At 45.9% G+C, this 23,635-nt stretch overlaps 1 protein-coding gene across 1 annotated transcript; it reads right to left on the bottom strand.

Annotated features, from left to right (window-relative positions):
• Positions 1–499: 499 nt before the first annotated feature.
• Positions 500–21,914, bottom strand: LOC144173902 (glutamine synthetase-like). Its single transcript, XM_077702230.1, has 6 exons — positions 21,517–21,914; positions 19,045–19,212; positions 14,021–14,170; positions 8,244–8,371; positions 5,151–5,353; positions 500–865 (listed from the first exon to the last, which is right to left on the bottom strand). The coding sequence occupies exons 1-6, from the start codon at positions 21,668–21,670 to the stop codon at positions 577–579; spliced, it is 1,092 nt and encodes a 363-aa protein (XP_077558356.1). The 5' UTR covers positions 21,671–21,914; the 3' UTR covers positions 500–576.
• Positions 21,915–23,635: the final 1,721 nt, after the last annotated feature.

The raw sequence follows: 23,635 nt of genomic DNA, 5'->3' as shown, positions 1-23,635 counted from the left end.
TTACGGCTTGACTTGGCTGTGTGTACACGTGTTTCTCGCCCGCCCGGCTGGCCCGGCAGGCTACTAAAGGCGCTGAAGTACATTTATCATCTGAATTCTTGATGACACGTTGCACTTTGCTTGTCCGCAATGTACTAACAAGTAGCCCGTTTAAATCTCTTTCATAAACAGAGGTAATGAGGAATTGCCGTTTTTCAACTCTCCCATAAAAATTACAGCAACTTTCTGCGGTAAATTATCACTGACTATGCGAGGTTTCTTTCCTCTCAAACTTGGAATTCAAATAAATACAAGTAGAAAACAGTCGTCGTTGCGTGGGTTCCACCTTTCTCATCACTTTCACCGGTACGTGTGCTGTCAGGCCCAGTTTCGAGGCACGGGCGGAGTGCGTTCAGCGTGATGAGATTATCGTCACCGGCGGAAAATACAGCATGCTGCATCTCGTTCTGGCTGCCACCGTGCTGCCCGAAGGATGCCTTCGCTACCACTCAGATTACCATAAATTGTAAATATCTTTTATTTTTAACGTTAATTTGTACCAAATTCTCGGATTGATGTCCGTTACTTCCGGTCCTATCAGCCGAGACAGACTGTCTTGACGATGGCTTCTGTGGCTCGGTAGGGCTCGACGTTGGCTCCGGGCCGCCGGTCCTCGAGGTAGCCGGCACCGGTGTCCAACACGAGGCGTGGGATGCGCACGGTCGCCTCGCGTGAGCACTCGTCGGTGACGAAGCTTTCGTTGGGCGTAGCCAGCATGTTTGCCGTCAGCCGACGCTGGTTAGCCGCTGCTCCTTTGCGCGGGTCGTATTTTAGAAGGTGCTCGGCGGCGTTGGCTTCGAGCTTTTTCAGCGCTCTCCGGATGTGCCTGCAAAGCGAAGGAAGCGCGCACATTGGTTATTAAAAGGATGGCAGCAGGGGCAAATTGAGGCTGGAACCACCTATGGGGATAATTCCATGTAATGCGTAGCATTCATAGTCGAATAGCTTTACGTATTGGTTAAACCCTACCACCGTCACGACAAACTGACAAACCAATGACGTACCGCCGCATTCAAACCAATACGTGCCCCCGCGGCACTCCCCTTCACGATATCCACTCGTGCCCAGCCACCGTAAACTTCTTCCTCCAATCATGTGCTCTCTGCAACACAATTGGTCACGGCTGCCTCATCCATTTCCTCACTCCCATCCCGACCCTTACTTCTGAATAGCGGAAGAGCATGCCGGCCAGCCCAGATTTTCACGACCACCGCCAGCTGAGCGAGAGGGCTAGGTTCGCCCAGGAACTTCTAGACACAGGGAAGCCCTCACTGCAATTGGCGCCATCAAATAAAACTAGGAGTTTTGATAAAATTTATTCTTTCTTTATTCCTCCTACTTTGCCTGAAATGTTGAGGAGGGAGGTTCAGTTGTGTCGCAGTGGTGTTTATTAAGACAACAACTTCAAAATAAACACGAATTGTTCGCTAGTTCTTGAAAGGCTGTTTTGATTGCACTTCGCTTGCATATATTTTTCCCATCTATTCATATTTATAGCAAAGCAAACCATTCGACGGCGCCATGACTAATAACCCGTTAATTAACGCTCGAAATGTTCTTTTTTATTAATATTTCGGCGGAGGAATGAACTGTAAAATTGTTAATTTATTCTATTTCGCTGAAAGAATAGGGTGCCAACGATGACGCGTTTTGAGTAAACATAATCGTTCTTCCTCAAGTTCTTCAATGATACGAATCACACAGTAAGAAGTAAACGCTTTTTTTTTTTCAAACCGTAGAATTATTTCCAGTTTTACATCAAAAAGGCGAAACTGCGGAAAGGAAGGCAAAATGTGTTGAAACACCTGACAGAGGTTAACCTTGCCTTAAAAACAATTAAAACAAAATCGACATTACAGAAATGCAAAATAAAATACCAGCAAAAAAATAATAAAAAATGAAATCGAAACTGTGTACATAATAGAGTTGGAAACGTGAAAGCAAGAACAAACCTTCCCTTCATTAAACATAAAATAAACGGTACAAGTGAGAGCTAGCAACCATTTCAACACAATTCGGGAACCTAATCATCCCACCGGTTTGTCTTCACAAGCTAGAATTTCCTGAACACTCTTTTTTTTACCTTGTGATTTGATATGGTTGCGTTTGCTGAGGACAAAATGGTGGGGCGTAAATTTAAAGTGCGCGGTATCCCAGATGTTAAAGTCTGGACACCATAATTGGTACGAAATTTAGAACATTGAAATTGTCAAAACCGAATATGATAAATGCCGTGTTTTCTCAACTATACTTGAGAATTTGCATATTTGAGAATTTGAAAACAAACTTACTTACCTTCACATTATCCTTCACCAGTTTTTGATTGATTTACACGGACAATTTTCTTGCGCAAATTTGTGGTATCGTGATGAAGCAATGCTTGTAGAAAAGCCTTCGGGTGGTCTCAGTATAGGGTACATTCTCTATAACCCAGACTGCTCTTTTGTAGTGCAAGCAACTTTGGTTGGTAGTTGTTCCCGTACCGCAGTGAAGTAATGCATAATTCAAGTGGGAATAAGCAAGTGAAAAGTATAGTTTTAGTTTAATTTTAACAGGCAGATAGGTTCGATACTTATTTATGATACTATTTGAACAAGAAATTTAGGCAGATATGTAATCTACGTGATGTGAACAAAGTAGGTACTCGTGGAGAATAGCTCGGAGAAATCTTGTTACGCGAGCAAATTGATGCCCTTTGAATGTGAACGAACAGCTTGTTACCATGGCTTATCTTTGGCTTTAAAGATGGCAGAATTTGTTTTAGTGACATTAGGTTAAGCTAGTTTGAGCAAATCTAACTGTCCAGTTGAAAAAGCCATATGTTTGCTTTCTTTTTAATGCCGCAAGATTTCCTCGTGAAACAAAATACGTTTGTGTCATCAGCATAGATTACAATATCTGTCGTACAGGGTATATTCACGATATAAATTATATATAGCAGAAAGAGAACAGGACCTAATAATGAACCTTCAGGTACACCGGTACTAATTGTACCTTTTTCGGATTCAAAGCTGTTTACTAGTGTATATTGCTGTCGGTTATTAGGGAAGGACCTAGCGAGATTGAATGTCATGCCCCTGATACAATAGAGCTGTAATTACTGAAGCAATATATCATGTTTTACACAGTTCAAGTCTTTCTTAAAGTCTAATAAGATTCCTACAGTTAACAGTTCGTGTGATGTTGTGGAGGATGTTTTCAATTATGTTTAGTAGAGCATATATTGAGTGGTTTTGCCTTTTTGTAAACCGAATTTTTGCTTAAAAGCGACATTATTGTTTTCAAGGTACTGGCATGGACGCCTGTTAATGACATGCTTGGCAATTTTGGCAAAAATTGGAAGAACAGAAATAGGCCTGTAATTGTTTATGTTATTAACGTCACTACCTTTGTCAGTTACGCGAGCTATTTTTATTTCACCAGAAAAACAACCAGTCAACATGGTGATATTGATGTAGCGTGCTAGTGGAGCGTAACTAATATCCGCAATGAGCTGAGGAGACTTAGTTTAGAAACCGTCAGCGCCACGCACACTAGAGTAACGCAAAGAATGTATAACCCATTTTCGGAACACGGGGGCAAGAAGATTGAGTCTGGATATGAATTCTTAAGATACAGTGATCACAGTGAGAATAACTGGAAATTTTACATATACCTGCAGTTAGAGAGCGACCATTTGGCATGTTTGCCAGTTTCTTCCATTCATAACCGTAACATCGAAGCTTTCCGCAAGGAGCATGAAAACAGTTTGGCCATTTCGTGGGCAACTGGCGCCATTCGGCGGCGGCCTGGCCATTTAGTAAGGCCTGGAATAAATGGTTTCACCAAAGGAGGGCAGCACGGGCGATTTGTGGCGTGAGCGAATAGAGAACCACAGTTTCGACAGCTTTTGTATACGTTCACGGCATGTACGTTTGGAAGCGCGCATGCGCGCAGTCCAAAAATATTTTCATTTCCAAACCAGATGTGGACATCACTAACTTTTTGCTGACGCCTCAGTAAATCTAGAACACGGACGAGTGAGTGTTCACTGACATGCGAAAGTTACGGAATCAGCAGCCTTTTCTTATACGTTCTCAATTTTTTGTGGCTCGGTGCACGATTCCTTGCTTTATAACCGGGAGAGCTACTACTTCGCATAGATTTTCGCTCCAAGCAGTGCTTATTTTCACAACGAACCACACACGTTTTGGAGCAGGCATGAACGAGTGATTGGTTCGACATATTTTTGTACTCATTTGGAGGTGACCATATGAAATTAACACCCGTTGTCGCGCCTTTAAAAAAGCCCGATAACGCGAATCGGATTACCAGCAGTTTAGAATGCTTTTGTGTGGGAGGCGATAAATAACACCGCCCATATTTCCTGATTTCACTGAAACCTAAAGATGCCCGTGCTGTCGGTCGTTAATGGTAATATACAGTATGAATGCTGTTGTCACTTCTAAGCGCTCGCATGCCTGTATTAGTAATCCCACTATCACTTTACTTCCTGCCCGGTGCCGTTATTCGTCAATTTAATCAAACTTTCTTGCCTTATTCTCCAATGGTTTTTCCAGCACCCGTTTAACGGGCTGTCATCCAATGACCGAGCCCCGTTTTCATTACGACCCCAATTAACCGTTATGCACATTGAACACATGTAGCTTCAAGTTATTACATCCTTACCTTCACTATTTGAAGCCAGTAGTACAACACCAAATATTCTGGCGCACGTTAACCCATCAGCCAGGATCTCAGGTGCGCAGACAAAGGACAACTGCTCCCAGGCATAATGAATAGCGTACGTTAAAAAGACTCCACTTGCCTCTCTGATGATGTTTGCTTCATCGCACTTAAAGGGACACTAAGATGTGAAGGAAACTAATCTTAAATTTATCGTTAAGCTTTACAATGCAAGACGATGTCGCAGCTATATCCCCCGAAGAGTCCGCCGATATTACAACGCACGGGTGCAGCCTTTCTTACTTTTTTTTCAAAAATGGCGTAAACAAACTTAGTGATAAACAAAGCCGTGACCTCGAAACTCGCCAACAGGAATGGAAATGAACGGATAGAGATAAGTAGTGACGACGCAGAAGATAAAAAGAAACCTAGTCGTGCAGGCTTACTCTATGCCGCCATGTCCACGCATGTCCTTGGTGCTGAAATTGATGTGGCCGCCAGAGCCGCACAGAGAGTTGCTCTCGAAGGGCTTCGGGTCGAAGGAGACGAACACGTCGAAATCCTCCGCAACTCGCTGCAGAATGTAGCGGGAGATCCACAGGTGGTCGCCGGCGGCGATGCCTTCCAGTGGCCCGACTTGGTACTCCCACTGCGCACGATCGGCCTCTAAGTCATTCGACATAATTGCGTTTCTGTATACAGACACCTGTCCATACATGCACTGCTTACGGCGCTGCAAGGGCTAACCATGGAGGGTGTGGTCTTTCAATGTCTTCCTGAAGCACAAAGCTGAAAAACCCAATTTTTTTTCTGGCTCTAGCAGTATAGTATAAATATACAAATTAGTATTACATACATTAACTGCATAGTATAGACATACATAAGCTGTACAGTATAAACATAAACATACATACAAACAGAACATCAGTGAGCAGAAGGGGAACTTAAGATTCTAGTGGTACAAGGCGGATTATGATAGGGGATACTTGGGGTAATAGCTGATACAATACCATTGATGTGAGTGAGTGAGTGAGTGAGTGAGTGAGTGAGTGAGTGAGTGAGTGAGTGAGTGAGTGAGTGAGTGAGTGAGTGAGTGAGTGAGTGAGTGAGTGAGTGAGTGAGTGAGTGAGTGAGTGAGTGAGTGAGTGAGTGAGTGAGTGAGTGAGTGAGTGAGTGAGTTTGAGATTTCAGCGCACGTAAATATCCCCAGGAATAGTAGCCCAAACGCATGTCAAATGGGTCCATTGTCACTGAGAGACATATGAGGCCATGTTTGAGCAGTGAGTTAAGATTCATGTAAAACAAGCTATCTTTACAACATGGGCTCGTCAGAACGGGGAAGGTGCAGAGGGGGTGTAAAGAATCCATAGACGTGGTCAATTGGTAGTTGGTGAATCGAATGACGCGGCATTGGTCATCCGGTGGTTGCCTGCCTGCCTGCCTGCCTGCCTGCCTGCCTGCCTGCCTATCTTCATGTATGCGTGCGTGCGTGATATATTGATATATCGCGTACTTTGATGCAAAATATCAATAGAGGCAGTGAAATTTCCGGTACAAGAACCATATCAAGGAACATGACCGCTGTAGTGCTGACGTTAAAGGGGCACTGACACAACAATTTTGCATCTTGTTTTTTTTTTTTTTTTTTGCTGCGATAAGTAGCTAATGACCTACTTATAACCTGTATAAACCTCATTTACTTCAGCGTGCGACGGTTGTTTAATTAGAGGCATTTTCAATGCGGCCAGTCGCAGTTTTGGTTTAGCGGGTGCCGCGAAACGATGGATTTTGTGTGAACAAAGCTGAGCACGTGACCGTCGGAGGGATATCACAGAGCAGACCTGACGTAGCACTGTCGAATCCGCATCGACGGCAGTTTCTGCGAATACCCTCACGTACTGATCTCGTGAGCCGCTTAATTAAAATGCGACCGTGGACGTGACCGAGGCGCTGCGAGTGCAAATGCTACCGCGGCTAAAGAACGGCGCGCGACGCTCGAGACCGTGGGTGGCAAGACGCGCGCTGGGAGCAGCCGGCCGGTCTGCCTACAGGTCCACCTACAGATGTGTTCGGCTTAGCACTGCGGCGGATATTCGATTGCCGCTCTCGTAAGCGTAGCAGGTGACAATTTTTAATGCAACCCGCCATGGCATCATTAACTCCTTTCTCATATAAGCTGCCATGGTCTGGACTTGGGGACAATTTCGTGCAGCGGTAACAAGCTATCACTCAGCTACCTGCGCCGGCCTGGGCCACTTCGCGGCCGTGGCCGCCGCCTGCACAGCGACCGTGCGGCTCGCTCAGTGGGCTTTTCGTGTCTCCGGCGCGTTTTCGCATCCAATGTAAATAAAAAGTAATAGAAACAGAGTGCCTGGGATCGCTGTAGAACTTTGGTCGCGGCCAGCTGTAGCCGACGAGCTGACGAAATCCCGGCGCCTCCGCCGCCAACGATCGGGTCGTTCGTTCTCGAGAGAAGAAGCTCCGCCCTCCGGCCCTCCGATTGGAGCGGCGAGCCGGCGAAAAACTCTGGCAGTGCGGAAGCGGCAAACACAAACTCGTGACGTGTTTGGATGTTGTTTATTTACGTAATATCTACGGGATGTCGATTGGGCGTGGTCCTCTGCTGGCTGTTCGGTTGCGTTTCCCACACTTTAAAATTGATTTTAAATATGTTCTAGGCTGTATTCGCCGCGGATATTTTGCAGATGATGTATATGTGTTCACACCAATCTATCTACGAAGTTATCTCGCCTTCAAAATTTTGTGTCAGTACCCCTTTAAAGTTCCCCAGGTGGTCAAAAATACAAACGGAGCCCTCCATTACGAGCGCGTCAAAGCCCAGGTGTAGCTTGCTTACCCGTATTAATCTATAAAAAAATTCATATTTCTGAATATTTACGCCCCGAGGCTACACTGCAGTTATAACGAGCGTAGTGATACTAATTCAGACAACTTCCAGGTTTTTATTAATGAACCCCGAAATATCGACACATGGGCGTTTCTTTTCTTTTCTATTCTTTTTTTTTCTGCTTTCCGCCTTCTTCATAAAAACGGGCGCCACTTGCCGTACTTTATCACGAACAAACAAGTCGTTCCATAAATATAGTGTGTTTTCCTACACTATTCGTTGCTTACAAATCGTTAAAACTGTCAGAAATGCTTAAAATTTAACGGTACCATCTCATGCACACTTAAATGCTGAAGAAAGCTCTCCGTTTTTTTTTCTGCGCATCAGCGCGTAGCAACTTTGGGACTTGGCAAAACATACTGCATCTGTATTCGGTCTTCTCGTTCACTTTTGGCGATCCTCATAGCAATACATGGAGAGCATTTCAAGTGAGGTTAGACAATGAGTGAGCAGTTGGACAATGGCCCGCACAGCATACAAACAACGGTGAGCTACGTCAGCCTAACAGCTAGCACAGCAGGGACTCCCTAAGCAGGCAGAATTAAACGATGGTGAGGCGTGTCAGCTCGACGGGTGGAACACTAGGAGTGTCTAACAGAGGAATTCAAACAAGGCCGTCTCACGGCCTTACCTGCGAAAGGACGACCTCGGAGTTGGTTCCGGCTACCTTGACTCCCGCGTAAGTGCAGGCCAAGAAATGCGCGTCTGATATTTGTCTCCCGACGACATTGTCGGCACCCACGGCCATGTAGTATGGGCCTAAAAGGAAAAGGAATATCAATTTGTTTCGTGTCCCGCCGCCGGAGAAACCGTACGTAAAAAGGTCACAAGAAAACAAAGATACGGGAAAGAAAAAACGGAGATGCACGCATGTTTGTTGGCTGTATATCTTAGCCATTTCCTTTCTCGGTTAGCCCCTATACACAATATATAATTCGAACGAGGTAGCGACCACGATTGTTGTCAACGTTTCAGCAATATATATATATATAAATATATATATATAAATATATATATATATAAATTAGTCCGACAGTTTTGGAAGTGGAACTTCCTTCCTCAGGGACAATTGTGGGATTGTCCCTGAGGAAGGAAGTTCCACTTCCGAAACTGTCGGACTAATTTATAATAAACAAGTTAACCGCAAAGTTGTTCTTATCTCTATATATATATATATATATATATATATATATATATATATATACGATACGTTTAGAAACGTCCAGGTAAAAGATATGAACTACTTTGCGGTTAACTTGTTTATTGTTTAGTAGAAATTTTCTAATAAACAATTTTCTAATAAACATAAACAAGTTAACCGCATAGTTTTTTGTATCTTTTATTCATCATCATCACCAGCCTATCTACGCCCACGGCAGGGCAAAGGCCTCTTCCATTATTCTCCAATTACCCCGGTCCTGCGCTAACTGCGACCAATTTATCCCCGCAAACTTCTTGATCTCATCTGCCCTTCTAACTTTCTGCCGCCCCCTGCGACGCTTCCCTTCTCTAGGGATGCACTATGTTGCCCTCAAAGACCAACGGTTATCTTGCCTTCGCATTACATGCCCTGCCCACGTCCATTTCTTCTTCTTAATTTCTACTACTACGTCCTTAACACGCGTTTGTTCCCTGACCCACTCCCCTATCTTCTTGTCCCTATCTTTTACCTATATATATATATATATATATATATATATATATATATATATATATATATATAGACAGAAAATAAGGGTTGGCAGTCAAGAAAACCTCGGAAAGCAAAGGGGAGGTTGTGGTGGGTCATACAACGAGATGAAGAATTTTTTATCGCACCAGACCGGTATTCTGGAGGTCGTGGGTTCGGATCCCACCCGGCGGGCATTTTTTCACCACTTTCTTTTCGACTAAAAAAATTCTTCATCTCGTTGTATGACCCACCACAACCTCCCCTTTGCTTTCCGAGGTTTTCTTGACTGCCAACCCTTATTTTCTGTCTTATTTTCACGGAGCCCCTCATTTCCCATTTTTATGATTCGCTATATATATATACAGTCGAACACGGATATATCGAACTCCAAGGGGATCGTAAAAGAATTCGATATATCGATAATTCGATATATAAAATAGGCCTATCTGAAGATTATCTGACAACTCCGCACAGTTTGCTGAAGTCGTGGTAAGCGGTAATTTACCGCTTTGACCATCAAAGCACGAAAATTCGAACCGCAGCATGATGACCACCGCACTTTAATTATCATTGAAATGTCTTTTTTTTCTTCTGCGTCGTAGAGTTCGCCAAATTGACTTCAAGATTGCAAACACACACAAATGAGAAAATCAACGCTGTACACTGTGCCGCAACAAAGGCGAATAACGCTGACGTAACCTCGGCTGCAGTAGGCGGTTGGGAACGTTGTCAGGCACTGCGTGCCGTTACCTTCAGTATCCGAACCGAACACCTCCCCCATCTGGAGGCGTGCAACGAAGTCGCTTTGCACCCGACACGCTCCGGAATAGCCGGGGCGGGTTGTGCTGCATTCGCCTTTACGTCAATGTTGATGGGTGCATCGCCCTCAAAACTACTGCGAGGAATTCCGAACGTCTTTTCAACCAACATCTTTTCAGCAGCCTGCACCCGACGAATTCCCGCCTTCGTTGCTCCGAAATAAATGCCTTGTACAAAACAAACATACAACGCCGCATCGGTCCCCGTGCACGAGCCACCAAACAGCTCAGTCACAGAAAAAGAGTGCCTCCGGTCAATTTCTTTTGCTCATTTATGTCCTTTCGCCCCAACCACTATCCGCGTTCTAGCTATCATGGAGCTGCCTCTCGTGCTAGCGTGAAAACAGCTGTTGAAGGCCATCGAAGCGACATAATGCCGCGGACGCCGCCTCTGTCTCACCAAGCCAGGCAGCGCCTGCGATGAGTCAACATTATCATCAACTCCACCCCATCAGAGGACGCAAACTTTCAGAGGAGCCTTCGGCGCGGAATTCGATATATCGAATTTGCCCGTGATCAGGAGTTCGATACACGCGCACAACAGCCCTATAATTTTGCATGGGATTTTCAAGGGGATATTTGCACTGTTCGATATAGACAATGATTCGATATATCCGTGTTCAACTGTATATATATATAGCGAGTCAGAATAGGAAATGAGGGGCTCGTTGAAAATAATACAGAAATAAAACCTCGGAAAGCAGAGGGGAGGATGTGGTAGGTCATTGAAACAGATCAAGAATTTGGAAAGAAATAAAGTGGAGAAAAAATGCCCGCCTGGTGGGATCCGAACCCACGACCTCATGAATACCGGTCTGGTGCGATGACCACGACGCTACCGGTGGGGCTACTTTCCCCTCCACTTTCTGGGGTATTTATGTTACGTATTTTTGTTTACTGCGCTTGGGGGTGGTAGCCAGCGCCACTCGGACTACACGGGGTGAAGGGGACCTTCTTTTTAATCCCCGGGCCGTGCGTGACTCGAGTGTCTACGACATGTCGAGAGTGGTCGACCAGCCTTGAACCCTCTTAAGCTCCCTTTGGCACCAAGACTGCCAGAACAGAGGCCCTCGCTAAGCATGTAGCGAATCAGAAAATGAGAAATGAGGGGCTCCGTGAAATAAGACAGAAAATAAGGGTAGTAGTTAAGAAAACCTCGGAAAGCAAAGGGGAGGTTGTGGTGGGTCATAGAAACAGATAAAGAATCTGGAAAGAAAGAAAGTTTCTTTCTTTCTTTCCAATATATATATATATATATATATATAGGGAGCATTAGAACTTTGAAGATGGCAGGAACACAAGAACAGAAAAACTTCGAACAAGGTAAAAGAACCATTGTTGCCAACGTTTAAGCAAAGAGACTTGCTTCCCCAAGTCTCTTTGCTTAAACGTTGGCAACAACCGTGCTTTTACCTTTTTCGAAGTTTTTCTTTTCCTATATATATATATATATATATATATATATATATATATATATATATATATATATATATATATATATATATATATATATATATATGCATTCAACATTAATGAGCACTTGCTTCGCTGTAGGACCCTTATATATGCTGTGGCCAATCGCCGTCAGTTCGTAGGGCCAATCTCTCATCTGTGCGTACCCATTATAATCATCATCTGTAGATAATCATCGTCACTAGTGGCTTCGCCTGTCGAGTCACCGACGCGCGGATTAAAACCCAGACTTCTGGTACTGCTGCCGACTGGTGTGGGGTCATCCCTCGCCTTACAATAGTATATACTAACGGGTAACGAACGAAATAGTATTAACGTTTCGGCTTGGGGCAAGCCTACGTCAGAATAAAAACAAACGGCAAGTAAACTGGCTTATAAAGCAGCAGGAGCCAATCACGGTAAACATGGTGACACGTGTTGTCTTGGGCAGAACGAGAACACTTGATGAACATTTGATTGCATATCAAGGCTAACTGGATTTCTAAGTGACAGGTCACTTACACTGGCAGAAACAGTGACAGCTGCACGAAAAAGGTAGATAGAGTAACGGGAAATTGGTATGGAAAAAGAGCAGTGAATGAAAAACAAACGTTCTACTGAACAGCGGACTCAGTATAAAATATACAATGCAGACCGAAAAAAAAATAAAACAGTAACATTTGAACAGTCAGCCGGTCATAAATAAAACAGTAACATTTGAACAGTCAGCCGGTCGTAAGGAATGTGGTATAGATAGCATCATTTGTGAGACTAATGCCAAAGCTAAGATGAAAAAAAATGCTAAAAAATGCTTATTTGGGGCACCCGAGCCACCACATACACGCGGGCCAATGCAAACACAAATATATCTACGTAAACAGCAGTAGAAAGGTTACACAGAGGCGATCAGTGCGACCAGAAAGCCAGCGCGCCAACGCTTTCATTTAACCTCGATTTCATAGATTGGAATTCGTGAATGAGATACGATTCCAGGAATCGTATCTCTGGGATGTCTGGGAATCGTACCTCGTAGAGCACTGCACGGACCCAGGCCGGCCTGAAAGCCCGGGCGTAACCCGGCCCGCGGGCCGGGCCGGGCCGCCCGAAGTCGATTATCGGCGGGCCCGGGCCGGGCTCGGGCTTGAATCCGTAGGCCCGGCCGTTAATAGTTACGACGTGAAGTGTGGAAAAGAGCATAAAAATGAATATTCTGAGTTTACCTTTACGCGCTTCTTGATGTTAGTTGTACACATTGTTTTAAAAACGTGGTTTGCTAGGTCTGATAGTCATTATACTGTAATTTTAATGACATTTCATGTACTTCGTCAAGATTTTATGTTTCGGTGTGTAACAAATCATAGATACGGTTACAAGGAATGCCCTAGCGGTGAAGGAATTAATTAAGACACCCTGGAGCTGTGCACCTATGTCTATGTACGTGTGTTTTAGATGTCGAACCAATCTAAATGTGGCTGCCGTGGCTGGAAATCAAACTCGCATGCTAGAGAAGCGCCACCGCTTAACAACCACTGCAGGGAAAATATTTAAACGCACGCACATACTCGTCGATTCAAATGAGGAGCAAGGAATTTCAGCAATACCAACTTGTGACCGAGAGTCTGGTCATCAAAGGTGATGGTGACTCTCGTGTAAGAATACGAGCTATTATTACGCCGATGTGGCGTGAACTGCAGACGGTGTAAGCTAAATTACGTGCCCTTTTAAACCCCTTTAAGACGACGGGCCCGGGCCGGGCCCGCGTTAGGCTCACTTATGGATGCCCGGGCCCGGGCCGGGTCCGGGCTCAGTGTTACGGGCCCGGGTCGGGCTCGGGCTTCACAAAGCGGGCTCGGGCCGGACTAGGGCCTCAAAATCAGGCCCGTGCAGTGCTCTAGTACCTCGTAGCCCAATGGGTAAGACGACTGACACCAACTCTGTCTGATCTACCAGACACAGGATCGAATCCTGCCGGTGCCTGTGTGATTTTTTGCGCTTGTAAATGCTATGCGCACGGATACGGACGGACATTGCGCGGTCCTAAGGTACTCCGCACGTAAAAATGCTAATAAAGCAAGCACGATCGAAAACACGGGAAATACGCGTCAAAAGTATAGGCATGGTTTGGTGTGTAATGCACGGCAGAGACAATGTATAATGAAGCTTACTGCAGGTTAGGTTAATACGATGGACAGTTAAACAAAATAAATCCCGAAAATTACAATGAAAACCGCAAAACCACATTTTCAATAAAACGGACGTAAGGGTTTGATAAAACGCCAATCGATAAAACGGCGTTCGATAAGCTGTCTGGGAACCATTTTCCGCAATTAAACAGTTGTTAGTCTCCCTTTGTTCTATACGTCTTTTTATCAACCCCTTTTCTTGTTCCGTCTTCGGCTGCGTACTGTTTCCACGAGGCTATAGATGACATCATCTCAGGAGAAAGACTTCGTGAAGTATGCCTACCGAGCGGTCTTATCACGTGACCGTCCTTGGGCCAGCCCAGTGGCCGTCCGTCCTTCTCTCGAAGCGCATACTCCTGCTCGATGCCGAACCAAGGCTCCTCGCTGGCTGCTTTCTTCATAACCTGTGCGCAGGCGTGACGCGTGTTTGTTTCTGAAATAATAAAATGAAGATAGGAAAAGGTTATCACCTTTAGTTATGGGCCAGCGATATCGTTGACACGGCTCGCAAGCTTCCACGAAAACGCCAACACAAACGCCAGCACAAAGAAAATGCCAGCACATTTCCAGGAAAACGCCAACACAAAGATAACTCTAGCCGCTCGATAATTCTATCTCCTAGCACGATGTCTTCATAAGGTGCACCGCTATAACACCGCTGTCTTTTACACGAAGCTGCGGCGAACTTTCTACTTAACTGCGAAATTTCTACCCGCGCGTGGCCCTCACACTTCTACCTCTAAATGCAACGCAGTTGTCTTTACAAAGCCGTACGTTCCGTCCTAGAAGCTCGGTGGTGCGGGTAGTAGACTGGATACCGTACGTAGGGCATCAGTCTTTGTCGTGCAACTTACCGCATTTCGTGGCGGACGCTTAACGTACGCTGCTTAAAAGGTAATCGAGAAAATTAATGCGTAACTTCAACATGCTGCATAACAGCGCTGCTGTATTCCCTGTACGGTCTCGCGTTTAGGGTTATGCTACGCAGTCTCCGAAGGTCTGCTTCCCCTCAGCCACCCGGCCCTTTCTCTTTCCTTGAAAGAAGGTCTGAGGGACCCGCGAGAGATTTATGCGCCAAGTTTAATGCGTGTTTTACAACCCTCCATGAGCTCCTTAGCGTAGTTGAGGTAATACTGTAACACGAAAAGGGTTACACTAACCTTGTACTGGTGTGCAATGCGAACCGAAGCTGTATCAAAGAAAGCAGAGTTAGCTTGGGGTATGATTTCTTGGAGAAACTCTCGCAACTGACCAAGACTAGGTTACCTCTGCGACTCAGAAGAAATGATAAAACCCGAAGCTTATTTCCAGCCCTTACTTGTAGAGTAGAAAGCGGGTGTCAACAACACATTGTGATGTTAATTTCGACAAGTTGGTAACAGTTCACTATAAACAGTTCGCAGGGATAAAAGAAGGATGTAGACAATCCAAGCGCTTGTTTGCCAGTAACTTCTTTGCGTTTATTCCGAACGCGCTGCTTCCTCCTTTAAATAATCTACATTATTTCGAGAGGCATGGAGAGGGAGATGTTACTTATAACGCCTAAAAGTGGGAGCCCTGCATATGGATTGGTGGACGCGAAGGGGAAGGGCAGTTGGTAGAAAAGAAAGGGCGAAAATAAGGCATCGAGCAGAGCATGGAGTGCGAAGTATGTACGGCAGGTGGACAACATAAGTAGCGCTGCGTGTATACCTTGTGATCGCACGCTAGCCGCAGGTAGGCGGACGACAAAACGGAGAGATGAAGTAAAAAAATTCAGGGGTAAATGTGTAATTCGCCTGACGCAGGTTAGAAACCTGTGGAAGCCCTTTAGAGCAAATTTGGTCCTCTAGTTGCCACACAGCCCCCAGCGGCGATCAACTGGTATTTGTGGCATTCGAACTGATGCGAACTTTCTTCTAACCGCGCCCACAGTGCACCAAGTAAGTGTAACGGCAATTTTTTTTTAAATGCAGAGCATTTCTTTAACTCACGATGTTATGCGTCCGTAACTCGGCGTCCGCACCACGGCATCTGTGCCCTCTCCCCCACTCCTCTTCGCCCTCAACACGCTTGCAACAACAGGTGCAGCGCGCGCTCCGGCGTTGCAAGCACCGTAGCAACAGCAGCTGCGGGCGCGTCGTGGCGTGACGGTGGCGTGATAGCGCGCTCTCTCTCCGCCTCCTCTCCCTCTACTGAGTTCGTTGGGAAAAGATCTAATCCACCCATCTATCTTACCGCAAATAAATAATAATAATAACACTTGACGTTACCTAATACTCGTCTCGTTCTCTCTCTCCCCAATCATACCAACAACAACCCTACCACCACCATTACAACACCCATCGCCACCGCCACGCGCGTAACGCCGCTAATGCTCTGCATTTACTCGTGCCCCTCCCGCGGGGGCATGTCGGGGTCCCTTTTTTAATCCCACTTGCTCCTACACTTTTCTTTGTAGGTTCTGATTACCAAGTTACTTCGTTCAAACCTGCGGTATTCAGGGCGCGTGCGACAACCGAGTTCAACATGCAGATTTGTACTCGTTTTTCCACACTAAGGTTGAACTGCGGCGGGAATCAAGACGCGTCGACGATTCAGCAACGCAGCTTGGACGCGTGCGTTGTTGGCAAGCGTTGCGTGAGTCGAGCCCGCGCGGGGGTGGCAACATGATCTCCGCGACTGCACGGAGAGCTGTCTTTCGTCCAAGGGCGTTTCTGCTATGCATAAGCGGCCCGGCGCTCGACGAGACCCGCCTTCTCCTTGCTGGGTGGCGTCCGTCACAGACGACCGCCAAGGACAACTGGCGTGGGCTGGCTACCGTTTTTATTTTAAGGGAAGAAGAAGGGCCGGGGGACTGCGGCGAAACAGGCCTTCGCAGTCTGCATCGCGTAACCTAATGACCCTCCATGCGTTTTTAATTCCATATAATGCGAGATGTTTCCGTAAGGATTCCCGCCCGTATCAGAAAAGCTGTCCTGTCAGCCTGCCCAAACAGAGGCCAGAACAGCCCCGAGCTTCGGAAAGGAGGAAGGTTCATCCACGTAAGGTCTGTTCGATTGAAGGAGGTCCACTGCTCGTACATCGGACGGAGGAGATGACCGCGGTGTTCAATACTTAGAGCCCGATTTAGACAATGCCACAAGGAAGAACGACGGGACAAGACGAGCGCTTGTTTCGCCGTTCTTCCTTGTGGCGTTAGCTAGGTATTGCGCAAAATTTTGCTATCATAATAATAGCCTTTATTTCTATCAATACAAGTGATGTAGGAGGTGGGAGTAAAATCGAAAATCCCTTGACGGAGCTCCCACCACCCTTACAGCTGGCAGCGACAGTAAACCGCACTAGAGGGCAGAGCTTCACATTATACTACGGTTTGCGTAGGAGAAAAAAAAAGTACAAAACAGAAAAAAGGTGACATTCTACTACGCTCTGCGTTGTAAAAAAGAAAAAAAGTGACAAAAATGACATTCTAGTACGCGCTGCGCAATGAAAAAAATATAGTGAAAAAAAAAGAAAAGAAAAACAAAAATCAAGCAAATAAACAGCATACGCGCAAACAATTCAAGACTACTCATGAACAAATTCTTAAAACAAATCAAGCTTTTCTTTTTGTTAAACAGGCAATCAAAGTTATATAACTATGAACCCTATATTCTTATGCACAACGTGCATTGTCGGGAAGATAACTGCGCAAAAATGACAGTGAAAAATTATCAATATCAATACCCTCATCAATGATTGTGTTTTATGCTGTGGGTAGTTGATAGGATAGGAGTTCAGGACCAAAGTTTGTACGGACGGGGGGTAATGTCCAATGGGGTTAACGGCGCTGTGGCAATGGAGTCTCGTGTAATTGTAGGCTTGCTAGACCGGAAAGCGAATTTAAACATCTTGTTTTTTTCACGTTTGTATTTCCGGATTAAGCGGTATTTGTACAGGTTGAACATGTTTACTATGTCAAGTGGCCGAAGTAAATGTTGTGTTGTATGCCTGTACGGCAAGCCAAGAGCAATGCGAAGCTCCCGTTTTTCAAGAATGGCTAGTTTGTCTAGATTTGAGGTTGTCGTTGTTACCCATACAAGTGTGCAATAGTTTAAGTAAGAGCAAAAAAGAGCGCGGTACAATAGCAGTTTGACTTTTTGTGGCAAGATCTATTTGTGACGGTGAATAAATCCCCTAGTCCTCGAAGCTTTTAGCCTTATACTGTGTACGTGATTATCCCACAGCATATTTTCTTAGAAAACAACACCCAGTGTTTTAAAAAATTTAACAATTGCAACCGCTTGGGATTTATAGGAGAGTGGAATGTGTGGATCTATAGGTTTATTTTTCAGGCAGAAAATTACAGCTTTTGACTTTGAGATGTTTACTTCAAACAACTTAGCGTCTGAGTTGGCTGCTGGTTTTCCCAACAATGCGTTAGCGCGTGAAAATAAATCTGTGGATTCACCCGACAGAAAAGTACTGGTATCGCCCGCGTGTATCACAAAACGAGCGTTGGGTTCAAGGTTTATTATGTCATTAACATACAGATTAAATAATAATGAGCCTCAAATACTTTCCTGAGTAACGCCGCAAACGGTATGTCTTGCAGTCTAATTGAAGTTATTCATTCGAACGCACTGCTTTTACACGATAAAAACGAATTTATCAAAATTAAAGCTTGGACCTTATACCATACTGTTCTAACTTATAGAACAAAATTTCATGGTTTCACTTTCGAAATGGTAGAACGTTAATGGGTCAGTGATTCCCGAAATCATTTATCACCTTTTTTTAATAAAAAACTGTTAATTTTGCTAGTTGCATATGTAAGTAAATATATAAATATAAAAATAAATATATAAGTAAGTGGAATCGCAAGTGTGTCGATAAAGTGCTTAACAGGCCGAAGTTGAATATTGTGGGCATCACGTCAGCAATTATGCATCAACTTGACCAACAGCTTGTTTTAATGACCGCAATGTAGTAGCAATTTTGTGACAGAAGGTTTCAGCAACATCGAAGTCACTTATCTTCGTGCGCAGAAAAAGTGAGTTGAAGGAGATGCAACCGAACCCGTAGAACGCTAAGATCATGAACTAGGTTCCATATCCACGTGAGGGTGTAATTGGCAATGTAAAAAGAGCCCGAATAATTGCCGTAGTCCAGGTAAACAGGGATTGACCAGTAGTCCAAGGTGACTAGTAACCTGTCTCTACACCCCCCCCCCCCTGTCCCCCCAACCCACCGTTCCTCCCTCTTACAAGATCGAGTAATAAGCAGTTCACATTTCCGACCAGAATTCTCGGTTGTGCTCGCTGTGAAGCACGCCCCGTTGCTTACCGTGTGGAGTGCCGTCGTGCTGGAGCACTTCGCAGAGCACCAGCTTGTGCTTGCCTTTGAGAAATGGGTCCCGGAACAGGGCCACAGGTTCGAGGTACATCTCGGACTTGGCGCCGGCATCCCCCCACTGGTACGTGCCCAGACCGCAAAACGTCCATCGGGGACAATCTGCAACGAGGCGTCGCCGCCACTGGCGTCACATTCCCCGATGGTTCACATAAGGGGCTCCATTTTTGCCCCGCTTATGATGACCGTGGCTCCATTCGACCACCCGCTTTTGTAAGAGGTCCCAGCAGCATCCCAACACTGCTGGCAGAAATCCAAGGCGAAGCCGTAACGGGCGCACTACCGGTGATGGTGTCCTTCCTCGTGAGGGCAGCGACCCGTCACGCACCCAAACTCACGTCACGGCGGACGGCCGCCAGCAAGTTTTCTCCGTCAGCGTTCACTTATTTTGGCACATGGAGCACAGCCAGGGCGCGTGGTTTAGCGCCGCTGGCCGACCCACCACGTGCAACTGAACGCCCCGCCTGGGTCAGCTTTGCCAACCGATGCAAGCCGTGGGGACTCCCTCGTTCACGCTTCCTGTACTGGCACTACGTGGTGCGTACGGGAGACTTCGATTGTTTTCAATGGAGCGACGAGCTTCGATGGAGCCACCAATGGAGCCGCCAGAGAGCCACCATGGAGCCACCAGTACCGGGTGGCTCCGTGGTACGTTGCTACCGGTGCTAGTGCATTGTGATACCCTTCATCTCTAAGGCAATCCCGTGGTTTCAGCTGAACCACAATGCGCGCGAGTTCCACCCAAAATTTCATGCGCGCGAGTTTTATCCACATTCCACCCAAAAATAAAATCTCGCAAATGAGGGCAACGTCCATACTATCTGACTCAAAAATCTGCGCTGCGATCCTCTCCGATGCAGAACGGTACGCTTGCATTGCTTGATGCCATAGCGCAGATTACATTTTTGAGTTAAATGGTATGAACGTTGCTGTAATTCACAATTTCATTTGTTGGCTGCGTATATCTGTTAATCGAATGCACTGCGGTGAAGCTGGACCTAAGGATTTATTTTACAGTGTGCTGCAGTGGCGAAAAAGTTTTGCTTCCTGAGACACATGTCGCATCGCGTTATTTTACCACAATCGTGGTGGCTCAGTCCCAAGGCCATTGAGCGACTGAGCTCGGGAGCTCGGGGAAGCGGGGGTTTGACTCTAGACTGAGTCGGATGTATTTTTTTTATGCGAAACAAACTTACAGCCCTGGTGTGTACGAGATATCGGCTCACATCACAGGTCCACACGCAGCCTACAAACTACCCGTTAGCCGCCCCTTGTGCCGCGCGTGTTAGCCGAAATGCGGCGCTTAAAACCCCGACCCTAAATTTTGATTGCTCTCTTTATAATGAGCAACAGTTGGCGGTTGCCCCTCTATCATTTTTTTTTCTTACAAGAATCTCATGCTTACGCGTTTAAACCGCGTTATCGGCAGGAATGCGGGCACTTATCTCTTGCGTCTCCGACGCCCCTATTTTGATACTGATATCAATCATATGACCTCTTCTCATGTCAAAGGCACCCTGCGTAAGTAAAAAAAAGCAAAATGTACAGAAATTCAGATAACAGCCTGCTAATGCGTCAGCTTTCTTCGCTGCTTCTCTTCATCCCGAAATCTTTACCACTTATTTTGGCTACACTAGATTGAACTACTTTTCGTCGCTTCTAGTTCGAGATGGGCTATACTGGACTATATTGTAGGGCTTTTCATTTTGTTTGGCCATGGGTGTGTTTTTTTCTTCCTGCTTTTTTTACCAATAACCTAAGTTTACACTATTGCCAACTTCGGGAATGATGCATTTGTAGGAAAATGCAAGGAATTACAGGGTTGATACAGTTTTATAATTTTTTTTATTCTGCTTAAAGGGCTTGCACGTTATTTTATGTTTTATGAATGGTGTAAGGGCGGTAGATGAGACAGAAGTTTCTGCTTTCGTTAAAGCATTCTTGGCTGCTTAGTTGTCTTAGTTCCAGGTGTTTATTTTTACTTTTTTTCATTTCCTTCTACAAATAATCTAAATTTAGTCTGCTCTAAAGCTGAAACTCTTAACTTGGCCAAATATGTATTTTTGTCCATGTACAAGGTATTACGCGGCTTCTGCTTGGGGTGCTCAGCAAAGAGTTCTTACGTATTAGCACGTTCCGAAGAAATTTGACCCTAGTTAGGATAGCGATTGGATGGGTTCCTAAAGAACGCCGTGACCAGGCGGTTACAACTTAACGAGCCAAAACACTGTAAGGCAAGTATCGGGACCATTCAATAAATATTAAATAAGTCGTCATTGGCCGCTACGAAGGCACCACTATGTCATACCAAAACACTCTTATAAACCACGCTTAAAAACAAAACCCGGGTGACGCCAAGCTACTGCGCTAATAGGAGAAAGACGAAAAACGGAAAACGGTTCTTACCTTCCGGATGTTTTGGTTCGAAGTTCAACGTTCTGACCTTAGATCTCAGGTTCTCCAGGGTGCCGTCGACGAAGACGTACGTGCAGAACACCACATCCCCCGGCTGTGTCAGCTCCAGGTATTTTTTCATGATTTCGGGCTTCGGTGTCGCCATGGCTGCTGGTGTTGCTACTCGGACAAAAGCTTTGACAGTTTCACTTCGTGGGACCGTACAGGCGGGAGCCGCGGGAAAGTTTCAAGCCACTCGGAGGCAGGCGGCCGCGAAGCAACAAACTGGCAGACTGAAGCGCTCGGCCGGTAGCTATTGAGTAAGAAGGTGGTGCGAGGGAGAGAGCGTAAATTGCAGAGGCGTCGCAACAGAATGGGAGTGGCAGTAGCCGCCAGCCCACCAGAAACGAGAGAGCTCAGGGCCGCCTCGCTGGCGATGCCGCTCGACTCCACTCTCTGCCTCCTTCGCCCTCACTCATTCAATGTGTACGTTTCCGTCGTACGGCGGCGTCGCATTGCGCGATCTTTTCGAGGTCACGTCGCGGCACCCACATAGCAGCGACGATTGTGCGGCGACGTTGCGCGAACCCCATTGTGTCACGGCGTACTCATCCGTCGTCCCAGCGTGATACGTGACAATGGCTGCCAATTGGCGAAAAATGATCGTGCTTCGGATATTTCGTTATGCCTGCCGACGCTTGCACCGACATGCAGTCAGTCTGAATGACAGTTCACGGTGTTCCTTTCATGAGCTTCGTTATTAGTGTAAAATCGGTCGTTTGCCCTGTCATGGCGGCGGCCTTTTTCACTTGGTAACGTGGAATTCCCCACCACCAAATTACCTTCTTCCGGAGATGGAGAGGGGGGGGGGGGGGGGAGGGCCGGAGCGCACAATTTCAATATATGTCATGAGTGTCTTACCTGCCGAAACTCCTTGCGCAATCATAAAAACAAGCTTTACCGTGAGGAGAGCAGACAAATACTGGTCCGCACTACAGTTTTCTCCGGCTGCTACGGATGTTCGTTTCCTAATAGATGACTGCTCAGTTCCTACACTTAAAGGTTACACATATAACCCTTATAAAGGGGCAGCACTGGGTGAGTTAATGACGTGAAATCTGTGCGCGTGTTTTGAAGCCCTGCACAGCGCTATATACCCGCAAGTATGTATTGTGAGGCGTTTCACAAACCTCTAGAAAACCCAATGGCGGACAATTATTTAATTAATTAATACATTTATTATTACATAATTATTATTAATTAATTTGCAAAAATAAATTTGACGGCGAGCACCAGGAGAGTTGGCTACAAAAAGCCTGCCCCCGTACTTTGAACCCTAGATATGTTACATGCTCACACCGTATCACATACTCACGGAGGTGCGTATATCTTCAAACTGTTTGAATTCCTGCTGAGTAAGATGCACGCGACTATTTCCGACAAAGGCACCAAATTCAGAGGCGAGATTGTCGAAGCCAACGAATAATACTCATGTTGCAAAGTATGAGCACACAATTGCTTTCTGTCGCTGTGAAAGAAATTGCGCACTGGGAAGCGAGGTAAACTCAATTTACCCATGTAACTGATTTGGTGAGTAGCAGCGCTGTTGATATCGTATTGCATTCTTTGAATTTTCATGCTAGGTTTGGGGTTGTTACAAAGAGCGTTAATAAACGGGAATGCCTTCAACAAATGCAGGACATGACGCCGTCACAAGTACGGATGCCTGGGTGAGTGGGTGCACCCTTACTTAGAATAAAAAACTCCCACCTCCCCTCGCGGGAACCCCTGTGTAGATGCGACGCATAGGCGGAGCGCCGAAGGGACCGCGTTTTATAGCGCGCATAACGTTGAGGGGACTGCGTAAGCCGGTCCCAGTCGATGACGACGTTGGCGTACTTGTAAAGCGGCGTGGACTCTAGGTGTTTGAGCCAAGCGTGGATGTTGCTTCGCCGGAGAACGGCACACCGGTTATATGCGCAGCGCGCCCGAAGGAGCAGAAACCGCGGAAGAGAGAGTACTGCACAAGCGCCGGCCCCAGCGCGTCTGCCGCGGCTATGACGCAACACAATCCAACACAATCCACTTTAATCCAATCCAATCCAAATCCAAGCCAAGCCAAGCCAATCCA

Source organism: Haemaphysalis longicornis, unplaced genomic scaffold (genome assembly GCF_048455015.1).
Source record: "Haemaphysalis longicornis isolate Haplotype H1 unplaced genomic scaffold, Haemaphysalis longicornis Haplotype H1 scaffold_3, whole genome shotgun sequence".
NCBI classification, from domain to species: domain Eukaryota; kingdom Metazoa; phylum Arthropoda; class Arachnida; order Ixodida; family Ixodidae; genus Haemaphysalis; species Haemaphysalis longicornis.
The sequence above is the reverse complement of the archived record's forward strand: the minus strand, read 5'-3'. Positions and strand labels throughout refer to the sequence as shown.